Source organism: Macrobrachium rosenbergii, chromosome 43 (assembly GCF_040412425.1).
Source record: "Macrobrachium rosenbergii isolate ZJJX-2024 chromosome 43, ASM4041242v1, whole genome shotgun sequence".
Lineage (NCBI taxonomy): Eukaryota > Metazoa > Arthropoda > Malacostraca > Decapoda > Palaemonidae > Macrobrachium > Macrobrachium rosenbergii.
This window is the reverse complement of record NC_089783.1, coordinates 24,890,358-24,908,332: the sequence shown is the minus strand read 5'-3', so window position 1 is coordinate 24,908,332 and position 17,975 is coordinate 24,890,358. Positions and strand designations below refer to the sequence as shown.

Here is a 17,975-nt window from a genome sequence, read left to right as displayed (position 1 = left end):
GAACCGAGGGAAAACCTCTAACTCATCGCCCAAAATCTTGACATCAGAATAGCTGAGTTTCCTATTATTTATTTTAATAAATGTACTCTTTATATTCAACAGCAATTAAAAGTAATTAACCCTTAAACGCCGAGCCTCTATTTACAAAAACGTCTCCCGTATGCCGGCGGCGTTCGGGAGTTAGTGCCGAAGCGGAAAAAAGTTTTTTCAAAAATCACAGCACGCTTAGTTTTTAAGATTAAGAGTTCATTTTGGCTCCTTTTTGTCATTGCCTGAAGTTTAGTATGCAACCATCAGAAATAAAAAAATATCATTATCATATATAAATATTGAAATATATGACAGCACAAAAAAAATTTTTCATATATAATTTTATGCAAATCGCGCAGTGAGCAAAACGGTTAAAGCTAACGGGTTAATTTTTTTTCTTTGTATTGTACACTAAATTGCAATGAATTTGGTATATAACAAATTGTAAAAAGATCAAAGCAACGCAGAGAAAATATTATCACAAAATGATGCATGAATTCATAACGTGCGGACGTAAAAAAAAGTTTTTTTCAAAAATTCACCATAAATCGAAATATTGTGCTAGAGACTTCCCGTTTGTTGAAAAATGAAGCTAATTGATTGAATATTACTAGACTGTAAGTGTTTTAGCTTACAATTGCAGTTTTCGACCATTTCGGTCGAGTTAAAGTTGACCGAAAGTCGAATTTTTTCTATTTATTGTGATTTATATGAAAATATTTCAAAACTGATAAAAGCTACAACCATGAGTTTTTTCTGTTGTATTGTACATGAAATTGCGCACATTTTCATATATAAAAGTTTATGTAAAGACTAATCTAAAACGGTGCAAACATTACGGCAACGTGACGAAAGAATTTCTGAGATGTTCAGCCGAGTTACCAGCTGGACATAAGGAAAATGTTTTTTCAAAAATTCACCATAAATCGAAATACTGTGCTAGAGACTTCCAATTTATTGCAAAAAGAAGGTAAATGATTGAATATTACTAGAATGTAAGAGTTTTAGCTTACAATTGCGTTTTTCGACCATTTCGGTCGAGTTAAAGTTGACCGAAGGTTGAAATTTTGGCAGTTATCGTGATTTATGTGAAAATATTTCAAAACTGATAAAAGCTACAACCATGAGCTATTTTCCGTTGTATTCTACATGAAATTGCGCACATTTTCATATATAAAAGTTTATGTAACGACTAATGTAAAACGATGCAAACATTACAACAACGTGACGAAAGAATTTCTGAGATGTTCGGCCCGAGTTACCGTAGCATGAAGCGTAAGGAAAAGTTTTTTTCAGAAATTCACCATAAATCGAAATATTGTGCTAGAGACTTCCAGTTTGTTGCAAAATGAAGATACATGATTGAATATTACTAGAATGTAAGAGTTTTAGCTTATAATTGCGTTTTTACTATTTCTGTCGAGTTAAAGTTGACCGAAGGTTGAAATTTTGGCAGTTATCGTGATTTATATGAAATTATTTCAAAATTGATAAAGCTACAACCATGAGTTATTTTCTGTTGTATTCTACATGAAATTGCGCACATTTCCATATATAAAACTTTATGTAACGACTAATATAAAACGGTGCAAACATTACGACAACGTGTGAAAGAATTTCTGCGCGGACGTAAGAAAAAAGGTTTTTTAAAAAATTCACCATAAATAAAAATATTGTGCTAGAGACTTCCAATTTGTTGCAAAATGAAGGTAAATGATTGAATATTACTAGAATGTAAAATTTTAGCTTACAATTGGGTTTTTGACCATTTCGGTCGAGTCAAAGTTGACCGAAGGTTGAAATTTTGGCAGTTATCGTGGTTTACATGAAAATATTTCCAAACTGATAAAGCTACAACCATGGGTTGTATTTTGCTGTATTTTACATGAAATTGCGCACATTTTCATATATAAAACTTTATGTAACGGCTAATATAAAACAGTGCAAAAATTACGACAAAATGACGAAAGAATTTCTGAAATTCCGTAAGGAAAAAGTTTTTTTTAAAAATTCACCATAAATCGAAATATTGTGCTAGAGACTTCCAATTTGTTGCAAAATGAAGGTACATGATTGAATATTACTAGAATGTAAGAGTTTTAGCTTACAATTGCGTTTTCCGACCATTTCGGTCGAGTCAAAGTTGACCGAAGGTTGAAATTTTTTGTAGTCGACGTACGGTACGTCCACTTGGCACCCAACAAACAATTTTAGTCGACGTATGATATGTCCAGTAGGCGTTTAAGGGTTAATGGTATATGTGAAATTTGATTAAAAAATATTTACTAAAATATATTAAAAATAAGGTTTAATAATGGTTTTTATAATGTACTGCTCTCAAGAGCTCTCTTTTTTCTTTCAGTGGACCACAATATTTTTCAAACGTCCATTCAACTCATTGTACGTACTTCCTTTTAACCGGTATTTCGTGACCTTCAAACCGAACTTTTTTTAGTTGGGCAAGGCGCTCTTCTTTTCTCAAGCTTGAAATAAGCTCCCACATATTGGGATGAACACCAAAAACAGAACTTTGAAGCAAATTATGGTGCCCCTCTAATTTTCATTGGCATGAGGATAATCTTGCAGAATTCTCTCACGTACATTCCAAATGTAAATAGGGGATAGGTGTGCTATTTACTGTCGGCAATTACCTCTGCCTCTTTTGCAACCAATACAACATGTTTGTACACAAGAAACCAATTCTTGAGGGAGGTCCTTGTCTGCAAGTTTGTTGAAACAACCCACCACATCATCTATCGAAGTAATGCAAAGGCAGGGATACATCTAACATTCACACCACATTCAGTGTCTCCATGATATCTTTCTGTAAAACCACATTCAACAGCCTTTCGGTATATGCTTTGAGATAAGTGAAAAAGGCATGCTGAAAGAGATACATTTGGAAAATGATTACATATGCAGTTCATATGAGCTTTTCAAAATCTATCATGTAACATTTGTTTTGTCTTTCATAAAAGTAACTTAAGTCATCTACAAGTTTCTTTCCTCCAAAGATGCTCTGAATGGTATGAAAAATTGTTATAAAAAAAGTTATTTACGCTGCCAGAAGCTCAGATGCAACTGCCAAATGTTACTGATATATTTGAATTAAAAAAAAATATGTAAACTAAGCCTTCAACTTACTAAACAATCAAATTATGTAATTTCCATTTCCTAAATAAGGTAACTGTCCAATGCTTTTTCAAAAAAATATACTTCCTAAATAAGTTGTGTTTATTTTGGGTGTCAAATTACCTGGTGTTAAAAAACCAGAACTCAAATTACTGGGAGTCAAAATACCAAGAGTGAAATTACCAGAATAAAAAAAACCAGGAGTCTACACACCAGCCACCTTGGTTTACATCTACATGTGGCATTTCATCAATGTTGATGTCACCATTTTGCTCTTTTTTTATTTTAAGTAACTCTAATGTCATCATGTATCATACAACACACTACACATGAGAATATTTATTACTGTTGATATTTCATCTCAAATATAATGTTCACATTAACAATAAAATATTAATTTAAAACATTTATAACGTTTTACTAAATAATGTACAGTAAACTTTTAAGGACCAACTTTACCTGCTATACTTGATGCAAAGCTTTTTTCCCAAGCATACATCTTGATTAGCTTCACACATGAAAGTAACTCATTCATTTTACAGACACGTTCATCCGTAACAGTAACAGTTCGACGTCGCAAGTAGCTTGTTAAACGTGATATTCCATACTGTAAACAATTGAAAAATGTAAAGTTGCACTAGTAATATTTACAAAACAAAATGAAATAAAGAACACACAAATATTATTCCATCCAAAACTGTTTGTTTCATACAAAGGACATTAAGTGGACTGACTGGCCCAAATCTGGGTTTAAAAAAATGATGAAAAATCCAATTATTATATTTCAGCCAAAGCTTTGCATAAAATACAGTTGATCCTTGTCTAGAAATGAATTATTATACTTTATTAGACATATAATTTATCACATGGTCTGCAGGGGTCATAACAACATGGCAGCTTTATCTTGCAAATTTCATGGACCATATTAAGATGGTAGCTTTATCAAGCAAACCCTATAAAGCTGGAATATAAACATTTTAATGTAAAAACTTTCTATGATAAAATTTTTCCTCATCACTTACCTTTACACTTTAACTTCAGAACTGTTGCAAAATAAACAACGGTGACCAGCCAATAATTCATTGGAAATATTAGAAAAGAAGTCATTCCATGCAGTTAAAAAAAAGCTTCCTAAAATCTATCAAATATGCATTTTTTCCTGAAAATCTATGAATCACAAAGAACACCACTCATAAACCAGTTCTTCAAAACAAATTATAAAAAATATGCTAACAAAAAGGTAAACATTCCGGAAGGATTAGAAATTTAGGCAAGTGTTTGAAGCAGCTTACACTAGTTTACAGCTTGAAAACCTGAGAGCAATTTCACATACTTTACTTACTTGAAATGGATAAAAAAGTAAAAAGGTGAGCATGCCAAACAGGGCCCATGGCCCTAATAACCACAGAATGTATACAACTCCACCAACTGCCACAAATGGGCCTCCAATGATTAGAGGACCAAGGACAACATAGTCATATATACGCTGGGCATCATTGGCAAAGAGGTTGATCACCTGGGTAATAAAAAAGAAAATAAATTAGTCTACAATAGCTCTCTTCCTCAGTATGTCGTAATCCTGCAGTTTCTTCCAAAACAGATCAATTAAGCAACAGTAAAAAATGTACCATTTATTCCATAGTTATCTGATCACCTCACAAAAACCAAAATAAATTTATATGATGACTGATTTAACTATGAAACATACAGTACTCTATAATTCATATAAATTAACCTGTGACTTCACAGAAAATATCAAACTGTAAAATGATCATCACCACATTCATTAAAAACTAAATAACTACTAGACCTTTCTTCTTTTCTGGTTCATTTCATTAAGGAAATGTTTACACTTGCTTCAGCATCTCAGCAATCTTTATACATCTGAAGACATCAAGCCATTTCTAGATCATTCTAGATGCCATTGTAATCCAAATATTTCTGGTTGCGGTTTGTTTTTAGGAACACAAACAACTGACAAAAATGCTATAGAGAGAGAGAGAGAGAGAGAGAGAAATATCAACAGTGATAAAATATACTCTTGTGTACTGTTATGATAGTTTTGATAATCGTACTTAATATCAACTAAACTTGTAATGAAATATGGTACATTAAATCAAGCAAAGCAAAAAGGGGGAAAAAACTGCACGTACACACTTATTTCTGGCATGGGTAAACTTGCTATAACCTGTTTGGTGTTCTTTAGCCTACATCAGAAATTTGCATTTTAAATATTTTTATGACAATTACAGATGAAACATCAACAGCGATAAAACATTCTCTTGTTATAATATGCGTGAAAATCATAGTCAACTAAAATTGTAATGAAACACGGTATAGTAAATCAGACAAAGCAAAAAATATGGCACCACATACCTACGTATGCACACGCTCATTCAATGGTGTTATGTACTTACAGGAGTTTTAGTTTTGTGTTTTTATGCTTATGGTACTGTGCAGTAACTGATATTTCATTAAAGGAGATGTACAGTACTGATATATGCTAGAAAGAAAGAGAGAGAGAGAGAGAGAGAGAGAGAGAGAGAGAGAGAGAGAGAGAGAGAGAGAGAGAGAGAGAGAGAGAGAGAGAGAGAGAACTGAGGTATGTTTACACTGAAGCCTAGTACAGTAACACACACACACTATTTTGTTTATATTTTACGCTACAGTATTCTCATCTATATTTTTACTGTCTTTTCTAATTTTTTAATTTTACAGACCAAAAAATAAACATAATCGTGTGAGCCTACGTATGTCTGCATACACTCACTCCATGCTGTCAGTGAATTTGCTACAGCTTATTTGGTTTACGTTACGAATGGCATTAAGTAGAATAGGACCAATATATTTTTACATTATACCCTTATTCGCTATGGATAAAAGATTATCAAGGAAATATACTCTGCTAAATTCAAGCTGGAAGTTGTGGCTGAAGCTGAGAAAACAATGTTCACGCTGCTAATGACTATAAATTATCATGCATTGGCAACATGGATGAAATTCCGTAAACTTTGATATGCTTGACTGTAAATAAAGTTGGAGAAAAGTATTTTAATGAAAACTACTGGGCATGAAAGAACACATTTTACTATTGTTTTCATGCCGATAAAAGATAAATACGTAAAGTTCATATTATGGTGAAATCAAGTGAAAATAGAGAATGGAATCTGCTGATTTTTTACATAAAAAAAAACGCCCCCAACGCTATCTATTAACAAAAAAATTACTAAATTTAGTTCACAACAAGACGTATTTAAGTCTTATTTTGAGTTCAAAACACTTTGTACAGTATTACAAAAAATAACCTTGTCCCATTTAATAGTACAGTATCTAGATATTCATTTACGTTAAGTAGAAGCAAGAAAATCGCTCTGAATTGAGTTAAATAAAGTGGCCCCCCTTTTTTACGCGTTTCACATTTCCTTGTTTCATTTTATTGTGGATTTGTGGAACAAATCATTCATTTGTCCGTGGGGGAAATTTCACTAATTTGCGGATTTTTCTTTAGGCTGTATCTCTAAAATTATCCCTAATTCACTTTTTTTTTGTAGAGCAACACTGTGTATTCACTAATTACTGTATTGTTTCATTAAAATACTGTATATGCATACTGAGAGAGAGAGAGAGAGAGAGAGAGAGAGAGAGAGAGAGAGAGAGAGAGAGAGAGAGAGAGAGAGAGAGAGAGAGAGAGAGAGAGAGAGAGAGAGCACAAGAATGAATACATTTATGAGAGATGGTGAGGACTAACCACGTTTGTATGATAAATAAATGATTTACCTAATAATAAACACTAACTTTCAAATAGTATTAAGATTAAATAATAATATTATTAATAATTAATAATATACTGTACTTAAAAAATTTATGCATTTCTATAGTAAATTATGTTTAATTTTAAACAAACAAATACATATTCCCAATCTTTTCCAAAGCTCTGACTTGAGGGGAGAGGTTGGACCTGTCATATATGTCAAATATCTGACTGCGGCCCTTGCATCAGATATTTGACATATATATGACAGGTCCAACCTCCCCACCTCACTTGAAAGCTTTGGAAAAGATTGGGAATATGTATTTGTTTCTTTCAAACAGAAATGCATAAATTTTTAAATTACAGAGTATTATTATTATTATGATTGTGCTGCCCCTTAGTGGTTAAATAAAACGGCTACAAATGATACTGAAAACTCTCTCTCTTTCTCGTACATACATATTTTTAAGGGTTCAATGTTTAAGATGACTTTGAAATGATATTAATAATATTTCAAAAATTAATAACAAATTAGTGTGGTAAATAATTTTTTATCATAAATATATTTGTACGTAGTCACAAAAATACTAACACGACGTAATTAACAAACCTAGCATTCTGTTTGGAGTTATGTACGTGTCCGGTCGACCTAAACTACCCATGTACCTGTACAGTACCTGTACAGTAAATATAATTTCAAAATCATCTTACAACACAGGAAAATATATGTAAAATATACACCCAGTGCATTACATACAATATGAGAATAAGGATGCGCAAATTTACGTAGGCCAAAGAAAACGTATGTCTGAATGATAGGGGATATGTAAGAGTAACTTAATTTTGCAACATGACTTTGAAATGATATTAGGGTGGTCTGGGATGATAGTCTGAGGTATACTTTTGTTTGAACTGTCAAGTTGGGCAATGAACTGTTAAAATAAGCAGTTATAAGCATATTTTGGGTGTATACAGGCAGTTTTTCGACGGTTCCGTGCTTTTCAAATATATTCATCAGAAATTATTTCCTGGCTTACGACGCATGTTTGTTAATCATACGATGAAGAAATTTGGCCCCAAAATGGCAGAATAATCATAATTTGAAGGTTTTTGATGTAAAACTCAATAATAATTTTACATCGTTTTCAATGCACCCAGAGCATTAAAAGTAAGGTTTTCTTATGATTTTTGGCGATTTTCGCGATGTTCCGGCTTCACGACGATTTGTTACGACGCGGCGCAAGAACGGAACCCCGTCGTAAACCTTCTGTATATTCATTTTGTAATGATGGTTTGGGGTGTATTTTTGTTTGAGATATTAAATTGTTGTACAGTGCTTCCCAACTTTTTCGTGGCGATAGGTTCCAGAACCCACAGCGCAAATGCAAAATCCATGGAAATACAAAATCCTCTCTGAAAATGTTAATAAGTGCTTATAACTGCCAAATACCCTGTATCCCTTAAACTAAAATGCTTATAACTGCCTATTTTAATAGTTCATTGCCAAATTTAATAGTTAAAACAAAAATATACCTTAAATTATCACACTAAAACAATTTAATATCATTTCAAACAAATATACACCCAACCCACCACCCCAAAACACCCAAAGTCATCTTAGATTACTCCCATACAACAATTATGCTTAAGTATATACACCCATAAAATGCATAATAATGATTTGCTAATTTTCAAAAATTAATATAAATGTAAATACAGCAAAATATCTACAAAATGTTTAATACACACTAAATCTTTAATACAAATTAAATAAGTCTGTCTTACAGAAAGTTTGACCACTAATCAAGATACCCTTGTATAAGTAAGCATAGCCACTTTCTCTCATGGTACTGAAGCCGTTTCATTTTACATTGGTAAAAACAATTACTGTTATTATTGTAATACATATTTTTAATATGCATATGCATTTTTGTTTCTGTCTCTCTTTCTCTCTCATTGAGATAGAGAGATTGATTTTTTATGCATGTATGTTTATTTGTTTTGTACAGTTTAGTATTTATACATAAACGTGATGTTACTTTGTCATTCGTTTTTTCATATTTTCCATGCTATAATTATACAACATTTTTGCATTTCAATAAAAGCAAACTGGAAAATAAAATGAAAATGATTAAATATTCATTGTAAAATTGTTAAACTCATTCCGGGGTGAGGAGCCCCAGAATGAGCTTAACAGGTTTACGTACGATGATTTGCTAATTGATTTTAATTTTATTTTCCTGTCTGCTTTTATTGAAATGCTAAAAATTGAATAATTATGGTACAGAATATATGAAAAAATGAATGACAAAGTAACACCACATTTATAAAACTATACTGTACAAAACAAATGCATAAATGCATAAAAAATCAATTTCTCTTACCTGAGAGAGAGAGAGAGAGAGAGAGAGAGAGAGAGAGATTAGTGGTCAAACGTTCCGCATGGCAGATTTATTTAATTTGTATTAAAGATTTATTTAATTTGTATTAAAAATTTTATGGATATTTTGCTGTTTACATTAATATTATCTGAAAATTAGTTGATAATTTTTGTAATAAAAAAGGGATTTTGACAACGAAAAAATCTATTTCTGGGCTCGACCTGTGTCACCCAGTGAAATGGTTCCAATAGCACACATTTCTAGGTATAAATATTGCTAAATATACCAGAGAAAAAAGCTATCCATAATGCCAGGGTTACTACCCCTGGATCGATCACCACAGTGGTGTCGGTATGCACTAAGGGGTGAGTGGTAGCCACTATCACAGATGCTTTGCCCAAAAGATCTCTCCATTCTCAAAGCCCCCAACATGGGAGAGCCGTTCTAACCACTACCTTCCATTTGCTGCCACCTACCACTCGCGCCCACCATCTTCATCCCAAAATTAGCACCCTCCAAGCTTGGTATGCTATCCAGGTGGGAAAGGAAGTATAGGGATGGGTCACTGGGTGACACAGGTCTTCCCCGAGAAATAGATTTTTCCATTGTCAAAATCCCTTTTCTGGGCTCGACCTGTGTCACCCGGTGAAATAGTAACAGAGAATCAGCCATACAATAGTTTGGTGGTACCATCTAAAAGATTAACCTTAATGAAGCTAAATAAAACTAAGAGAACAATACTGAGTTTTAATAACCCCAAATTATAAAGTTCAAAATATAATTAAAAAACTATACGGCACATAGGATATTAATGTTACAGGCAGGAGTCAGGCTGTGAAGCAGACCTGACCTAAAAGGCTAAAGAGCAGGGCAAGCAAGCGAGGCAGGTAGGCGAGAGAATATACCAATAGGTAATTTAATTAAGGATTACATTACAATAAGGACAAACAAGAGTTATATATACTAGTCTTGAGCTGGACCAGGAGGAACAATACTTCCTGCAGCTACAGTGGAATATTTAAGAGCCTCCAGGGACTTAAGATAGTGGCGTTTAAATACTGTTGGTGATTTCCAGCCCGTATACTTTTAAGGTCATCAAAGTTCATATTGTGAAAATAATTAGCTGAGGTGGCTGCCTTGAATATCATGTACCCAGGTACTGAATCCGGGTTAGCCTGTTTAATAAAATAAAGAATTTGTTGCCTGATGGCCTTTAAGGAAATGGTACCCTCATTTTCCCTAACAAAAAGAGGGCCTGAAGTTCTTTTAGAAGTTCTATTTAAATAAGCTTTTAAAGTGTGAACTGGACATAAAGATAGATCCTGTGGAAGGGGAATAATCTTCCAAGGAGACCATCTATTTTGTGGATCCTCATTCTTTGCTAGAAATCTGAGATCCGGAGACAACAGAACTTCTCCTGACGGGAGGAAATCAACATGATTCGTTTCTCTAGAAAGAGCAGACAGTTCAGAAATTCTAGCCCCTGAGGCTAGACTTACTAAGAATAACGTCTTCCTTAACAGACTTGTGTATGTACATAATTCGTTATCAGTGTCTGATGCCAATTTAAGTACGTCATTTAAGAACCAGGAAACCGTGTGTGGACGGATTGCTGGTCTAAGAAAGAGCACATGCTTTAGGAATTGACGAAAAATATGAGTCTGTAAGGTTAATATTAAAGCCATGTAAAAATATTTTTCTTAAAGCAGATTTTGTTGTAGTAATAGTACTAGTGGCCAGTCCTTTCTCAAATAATGATCTGAAGAAAGAGATTGCTAGATTCGTGGTCATTTTCTGAGCTTCAGATTCCCTTAGAAATAATACTAACTTTTTAACTGCTGAGTCATATTGCCTAAGTGTAGATTCCCTCTTATCTGATTCTATGAACAGTGTATTGAGAGGGTCAATGTTAGCGTCTTTCTGAGCTGCAAACTTCATGAAGTCCATAAAGCTAGGGCACTCAGAATTCTTGAGGAAGCTGACACAGTCCGAGTTTGCACTACTTGTGTCAATCTTGGGTTGGGGATCTGTTTGTGCCGGAGTTTCAACTCCAGTAGAAGAGGAACCCAATTGCTCTTTGGCCAATTGGGTGCCACAAGTGCTACTTGACCTTTGAATGATCTGAGTTTGTGTAAAACTTTCATCAATAGATTTATTGGTGGAAACAGATAGATCCTTTGCCATCTGTTCCCGCCGACTGACATCGCATCTGTGGAATGAGCTAGAGGGTCTAGATCGGGAGCAACGTAACACGGAAGCTTGTGGTTGCTCTCTGTGGCAAACAGGTCTATCTGGAGACCCGGTACCTGAAGACAAATCCATTCAAACGATGTCTTGTCCAAGGACCATTCCGACTCCAGCGGAGTTGTCCTGGACAGTGAATCTGCAATGACATTTCGAACACCTGCCAGGTGGGTAGCTAACAGGTGCCAAAGATGTTTCCTTGCCAGAGAGAAAATTGCAATCATTACATGATTGATATGGCTCGACTTGGAGCCCCCTCTGTTTAGGCAATGTACAACTACTGCACTGTCCAGCACCAGTCTGATGTGAATCTGTCTGGCTGGACGTAGTTTCTTTAATGTTAGAAATACTGCCATTGCCTCTAGAATGTTGATATGGAACTGGCGGAATACTGTCGACCATGTTCCTTGGATTTTCTTGTGTTGGGAGTATCCTCCCCGTCCGCTTAGGGAAGCATCCGTATGGATCACTAGCGATGGAGGGCGAAATTGAAGAGGCACTGACCTTGCCAAACTCTTGACTGTCGACCATGGTCGAAGCCTCTTTCTCAATATGGGCGGAATTAGAGACACCTTGTCTCTGTTTCTGCTGTTGGCTCATTTCTGCCATACCCTGTTTATATCCTTCAGCCTGGCTTTTAGTAACAAGTCTGTTACTGAAGCGAACTGAAGAGAGCCTAGAACTCTTCCTGGGTACGACGAGAGGCTCTTTTGTTTTTGAGGAACTGTCTGGTAGCTTTGGCTATTTCCCTCCTCTTGGCTGGCGGAATTGACAGTTTGTGTGTGTTTAGGTCCCACTGGCTTCCTAACCACTGAAACTGAGCAGCCGGAACTAGACAGGATTTCTTCCTGTTTATTTGGAATCCCAAGAATTCCAGGAAGTTGATTACTGTGAATGTTGCTTTTCGACATTCCTTGGCGTTGGATGCCCATATTATCCAACCGTCTAGGTATCACGGCCAGCATAATCCCTTGAGCCCGTAGTTCTGAACTACTGTCTCTGCCAGTTTGGTAAATATTCTGGGCGCTATGTTGAGCCCGAATGGCATGACTCTGAGCAGTATGCTTGTTTTCCTAGTCTGAACCCTAGGTAAGGAGAGAAATTTCTACTTAATCCGGACGTGATAATATGCGTCTGAAAGATCTATAGAGGTGGTACGGCCCCACGGGAAGTAGGGTCCGTACCTGCGAGATTGTAAGCATCACGAAACTTGTCGCATTGAATGTATAAGTTGAGACAGAGACAAGTCTAGAATTACTCTTTGCTTGTCTGAGTCTTTCTTTGGGACACTGAACAGGCGGCTTTGAAATTTCAAGTGTCTGACTTTCTTTATTGCCTTCTTTTGCAGAAGGTCTTTTGCAAAGTCCAGTAAGTCTTTGGATGGAGGTTGATGGAATCTGACTGGCGGAGAAGGCCCTCTGCTCCAGTTCCATCCCAGACCTTTTGAAATTATACTGTGGGCCCCTGGACGCTGCTCTACCTCTGTAGGCGGCTCTGGCTCTACTACCCCTCGCATGCCTATTGTATTCGCGAAACGCCCCCTGATTTTCAAACGAGGTGTTGAAAGCTGGGGACGTCATGAAGGCTGGCGGAGCCGAAGCTTGCTGAGCCGGCTGTACTAGAACATATTGCTGCTGAGGCAGTGCCTTGGATGTGGAAGGCTGTCCGATCAGCGAGACCGGTACCGCCTGAAGCACAGTCTGAGCCTGAGGTTTCTGATAGTCCTGGAATCTCCTGAACCTCTTCCTTCCTTCAGGTTGAGGTCCGGAGGTCTCAGAGGACTTCCTTTTGAAAGGAAGACCCCAGCGAGAGCGAAGGCTCTGGTTCGCTCTGGTTGCCTCTGCCAAGACGTTATTAACCTCATCCTCTGGGAAGAGGTTAGGTCCCCAGATAGAGTTCTTCATGAGTCTATTGGGCTCATGCCTGATGGTGGCGTCGGCGAAGATGTGCTTCCGGCAGTTCTGTCTCGCAACCACAAAGTCATAAAGATCCGATTGGAAGGATGCCAGTAATGACTTTGTGAGAACCTGAAACAGTGGTTCATCAAGAAAATGAAATGAAAATACAGTAAGTAGTGAATGCTGCTCTATGATAAAATTCGTAAAATTGGTGAAATTTCCCATGTAAAATTGAAAGACATGTTCCACAAAAATTTGCGACAAAGTGAAGCATGTAAAAGTGGGGTCCACTGTAGTATGATAATTTCAAGTATATTTCTGTTTGAACTATTAAAATTAGGCAGTGGACTGTTAAAATAGGAAGTTATAATCATTTTAGTTTAAGGGGTACAGGGTATTTGGCAGCTATAAGCATTTTTAGAGGGGATTTTGCATTTTCGCGGTGGGTTCTGGAACCTACCCATGTGAAAAAGTGGGGGTCTACTGTATTTGACTTTGGCAAATGGATATCTGTCGGTGTAACAACCTAACTGGGGCCCATAGCTTCTCTCTCTCTCTTTCTGTCCCACACACATGACATGTGCAGGTTTAAAGAAACAAAAGAAGCAGATTTTTGGGTTTTTGCTGAAAACCACAGCCAGAAAAGTTTGAAGTGCTGGAAAACATTAAAAGGGGCCAAGAGATCAGAATTCTATAGTGCACTTATAAAGTGGGTTAAGCTCCGACACAGTGAAGATGTAAGCATTTCCAGGGAGATGCTTATGGAGCAGGCCAGAATTTTCATAAGGAACTGAATCTAATGAATGACAGTGATTATTCATAAGCTTTGTTCTACTTTTGATAATGCAGCAATATATATGTGGAATGAGCTGGCAAGACTGTTTACAAAAAGGATTTTTTGGGGGTGATTTCTGCCATCTGGGATTTTCTCTGGTCTGGCAGTGGCCTGGTCCCACAGGTGCTGGTTTTAAGATGTCAGACTGTATAATAAAATTTTATTCAGTATTTCTAATATTCACATATATTACTTGTATGTCTGAAATTTAAAAAAACTGCTTAAGCTTACTTCCTATACTATCAAAACCTTATGATACTGCATCAGCTGTAGCCCCATCCATATGCATGCACTGAGATGCTGTTGGCCAAGGAAATTTCCAATAAACACAGCGGGGCAGTTTATACCATTTAAGTTACTTGGTGATCTGTTCTAGTTTTTCAGTTTGCTAGTATGTCAGCTTCAGAAAAGCTTAATATAAAAATCAACAAACTTAGTTCATTCCTCAAATTATTTTTCGTTCATTCCTCAAATTATTTTTTAAATTTTGTTTTTTTACCTACTTTTTTCTCTCTATGGGGTAAGAACCCATGCCAGAACATTTGACTTTTAGCTGAAGAATTAACACAAAATAAAAATGTTATTTCAACTAACTTCCTTGATAGGGTGAAGCTCCATTGTCTAGTGGAAAAATATTTAGAAAAATGCTAAGGAGCCTCCCACTGAAATAAAAGATGGGCAGAAGTAGTTTCCAAATCTGTCTGGCCAGAAGTTACAGAGACCCCACTCTTTTGCTGTCCTGGTTTTATCTTGCCCCTGAATCATTAGTATTAATTAGTAGAGAGGTAGTTCAACCTATAAGAAAGGCTAGAGCCCCCTTGCGAACTACTTGTCTCCACAGAACCTCAATGTCATGATCTTTGTTTTGGAAGCAGGTCAATAGTTACCATACAATTATACTGAGGCACCAAAGTGCATGCACATAAGAACAGTAATGCTTAATGGAGCAATCCATATAAACAAAAACATTCAAGCAATGACTTATTCAGTTTAGAAAATGATAAGATTATCGTAAGCATACACCAAAAACAAGAAAAAAAAATCTCCCTGATACAAGATTTTGATAAAATTTCAAGATATTAAAAAATTATACAGTACTTACTTCTCCAATGCTTTTACTGCCAAGAGTTGACATTTTCATGAGTTTCTTATACATCAAACCTAAGCAAGCTGCTCGTAGCCGAATGCCAGTTCTGCAAAAAAATTTCAAATGCTATTCAATTCCATTAAACTAAATTAAGAACACCTAAATATTTTTACAAAATAAATTCAATCTTTTAGAGCATTTGAAGTTACCATCCACAATATGGCTAATAGGATGGATCACAAAATTCCATGTGTTTTCTGAGAAGAGTAAAAATAACACTGACCCATAGAAACACTAAAAATTCTAGAAAATAATGTTGTATACATTATACCTGATTGGTTTAAAAGGTTCCAACATCACTAACTCATATTTCCTTAATGTATATTTTTATTCACTAATAAGGTGCTTCCCTAACAGGAAGTAACTACATAAAAAAGTGAACATGATAAAAGTATCTGCCATGTTCATCCTTTAGCTACCAAATATGGGATTAAACCATATAAAAAGCATCCACAATCTTGGTTTCACCAGATATCTAAACTGACAGCTCGACGACAATGCACTAACCAATACAAATTGTCTCTAACCTTTAGTTTCCAAGTACTCTTGCACTTCTTGGATATAAAGGCCTTCTGTTCCAAGACCTCTTCCACCCTATCTAGCGGGAAATTTCTGGTATGCCTTCCTTCTTTTCAAGACTATTTAATTATATGCCTTTTGTTTCATCACAACCAATCAACCATATACATACATGCCAGTTTTGGAGGTCTTCAACATCCCTATACTACAGTCATCTGTCTAATGGAGAACAAGAATGGTAGACTCATGGCACAAACACAAACTGTTGAGTTAGATTTCCATCAATCACCTGCCTCACTTTTCATAGGTGAGACACTGCACAGCTTGGATCAGCACTGTCTCATTGTTATCTATGCAAAATTATCAAGTTCATTTTCTAATACACACACTGCCCTACTTACAAACTATTTACATTCTGGATGGCTGTTTGTACGTTCAATTGTTTGTATGTTGTTACCGTACTCTTTATGCATATTTAAGTACAGTGTGATATAAAATCAATACAGTACAGTACTGTGCATTTTCTTATCCAAAAACATAATACACTGTACATATAGTACTGTATATACAGAGCAGACATGCAAAACAAAATCTGAACTTACGGATGGAAAGGGGAAGCACTCTGAACACAGTTTTAATTTGTGATCCCGTTTGTTTGTATCTCTGGATGTTTGTAAGCTGAATGTTCATAAGTAGGGTGGTGTCTGTATTAAAAAGGGTTATTTCTATGTTTTGCAAGTTCCTTAATTATCTGTCACCAGGAGAATTACATCTCTTGGCAGTCATTGGTAATATTCTGGTGCATTTTATATTTTCTTAATAACAATTTACTCTAGTACAGTTGTGGTATTTTTTCTTAGTTTAAGTGTTTACTGCTAACTTGAGTATTTACCTAGTTGGTGTTGAGGTAAACTAGCACTACTTTCTGATTTTTTATTTTTCTCGTGTTTGGTAAGCAAATAACTTGAACTGTCCATATCTTGCGTGGTAATTGTGTGCATTTATTATCTTTGTTTGTTGTGTTTGGTAACTGCTTTGTATTTGTTTTTAGAGCACACTATTATTTGTAAATTTAGTATATTTATTATTTTTGCATTTCATATCTTTTTATAACTTCTTACATTTTCTGCCTTTGTAAATATATCGGTCATGTCTGTTTGCTGACTGTAGTTTGACTACTTTTGTGGCTTTTGTGATGTGTACTAATTCTTTGTCTCATCGCTCACAACACATGTGGTTTATTCTAATGCTGCCTTTTGTACTGTGCATGGAGGCAATCTTTTTCCAATGCAGTGTATTTAGTGCTGTTTTTGTGCACAGTTCTGTGTACTGTATTTGCTATATTCTTTTTTTTTTGTTACTCTGTAATGAAAGCTTCAAGGTATTCTAGGTGAGGCCTGTCATGTTTTTATGTCAACATTATACTGACAGGGGCCTGTATCCAGTAAGTAATGGTTGCTCCAGTCCTCACATAGGAGACATGGTTACACAAAGCACAAGAAGAGGACACAATCTGAGACAACTTGAGATTGCTGCCAAAGACTTCTCTGCCTTATTTGTTCAAAATCTTCTGAGTTTAGATCAGCAATAGAATCTTCATGTATTTTGAAATAGTGAAGGTGAAGGAGAGAATGCCAAGTCTAGTTATCCAGCTCACACCCAGTCTGCTCTGCCTACTCCTGCAATGCCTGTGTCCCAGGCATTAATGGTGCTTTCCCTACACAACAGTGACCATACCACAGCCCAATGTTGAAGACATCCCACTCCATGGACCCAGATGTCACTGGTCACTGTCTCTTGATTTACAATACTGGTCATTATTCTGGCTATGACCTGTTATTTGCTTGAAGGAACAGTACAAGAATGGTGCACTTCTCTGGAGAGTTTGTTTTGTAGCACATAAAATATCAGCAGAGATGCCAGTAGTCAACAGGACCATGACCCTGGTGCATTGACACCCATATTGACAGCTAATCATCTTCCAGCTGTGACTTTAACAGTTTTCATGATAGTGACCTACACCAACAATGGCTGTAGT

At 35.8% G+C, this 17,975-nt stretch overlaps 1 protein-coding gene across 10 annotated transcripts in view; it reads right to left on the bottom strand.

Annotated features, from left to right (window-relative positions):
* LOC136828667 (ATP-binding cassette sub-family C member 5-like) overlaps nt 1-17,975 on the bottom strand; it is a 323,720-nt gene that overhangs the window by 235,405 nt on the left and 70,340 nt on the right. For all 10 annotated transcript variants that reach the window (XM_067086736.1, XM_067086729.1, XM_067086727.1 and 7 more), the window contains exons 8-10: nt 15,374-15,464; nt 4,505-4,678; nt 3,622-3,769 (exon numbers count right to left, since the gene is read on the bottom strand). In XM_067086736.1, coding sequence (XP_066942837.1) covers nt 3,622-3,769; nt 4,505-4,678; nt 15,374-15,464 — 413 coding nt within the window. The remainder of the gene's footprint in view (nt 1-3,621; nt 3,770-4,504; nt 4,679-15,373; nt 15,465-17,975) is intronic.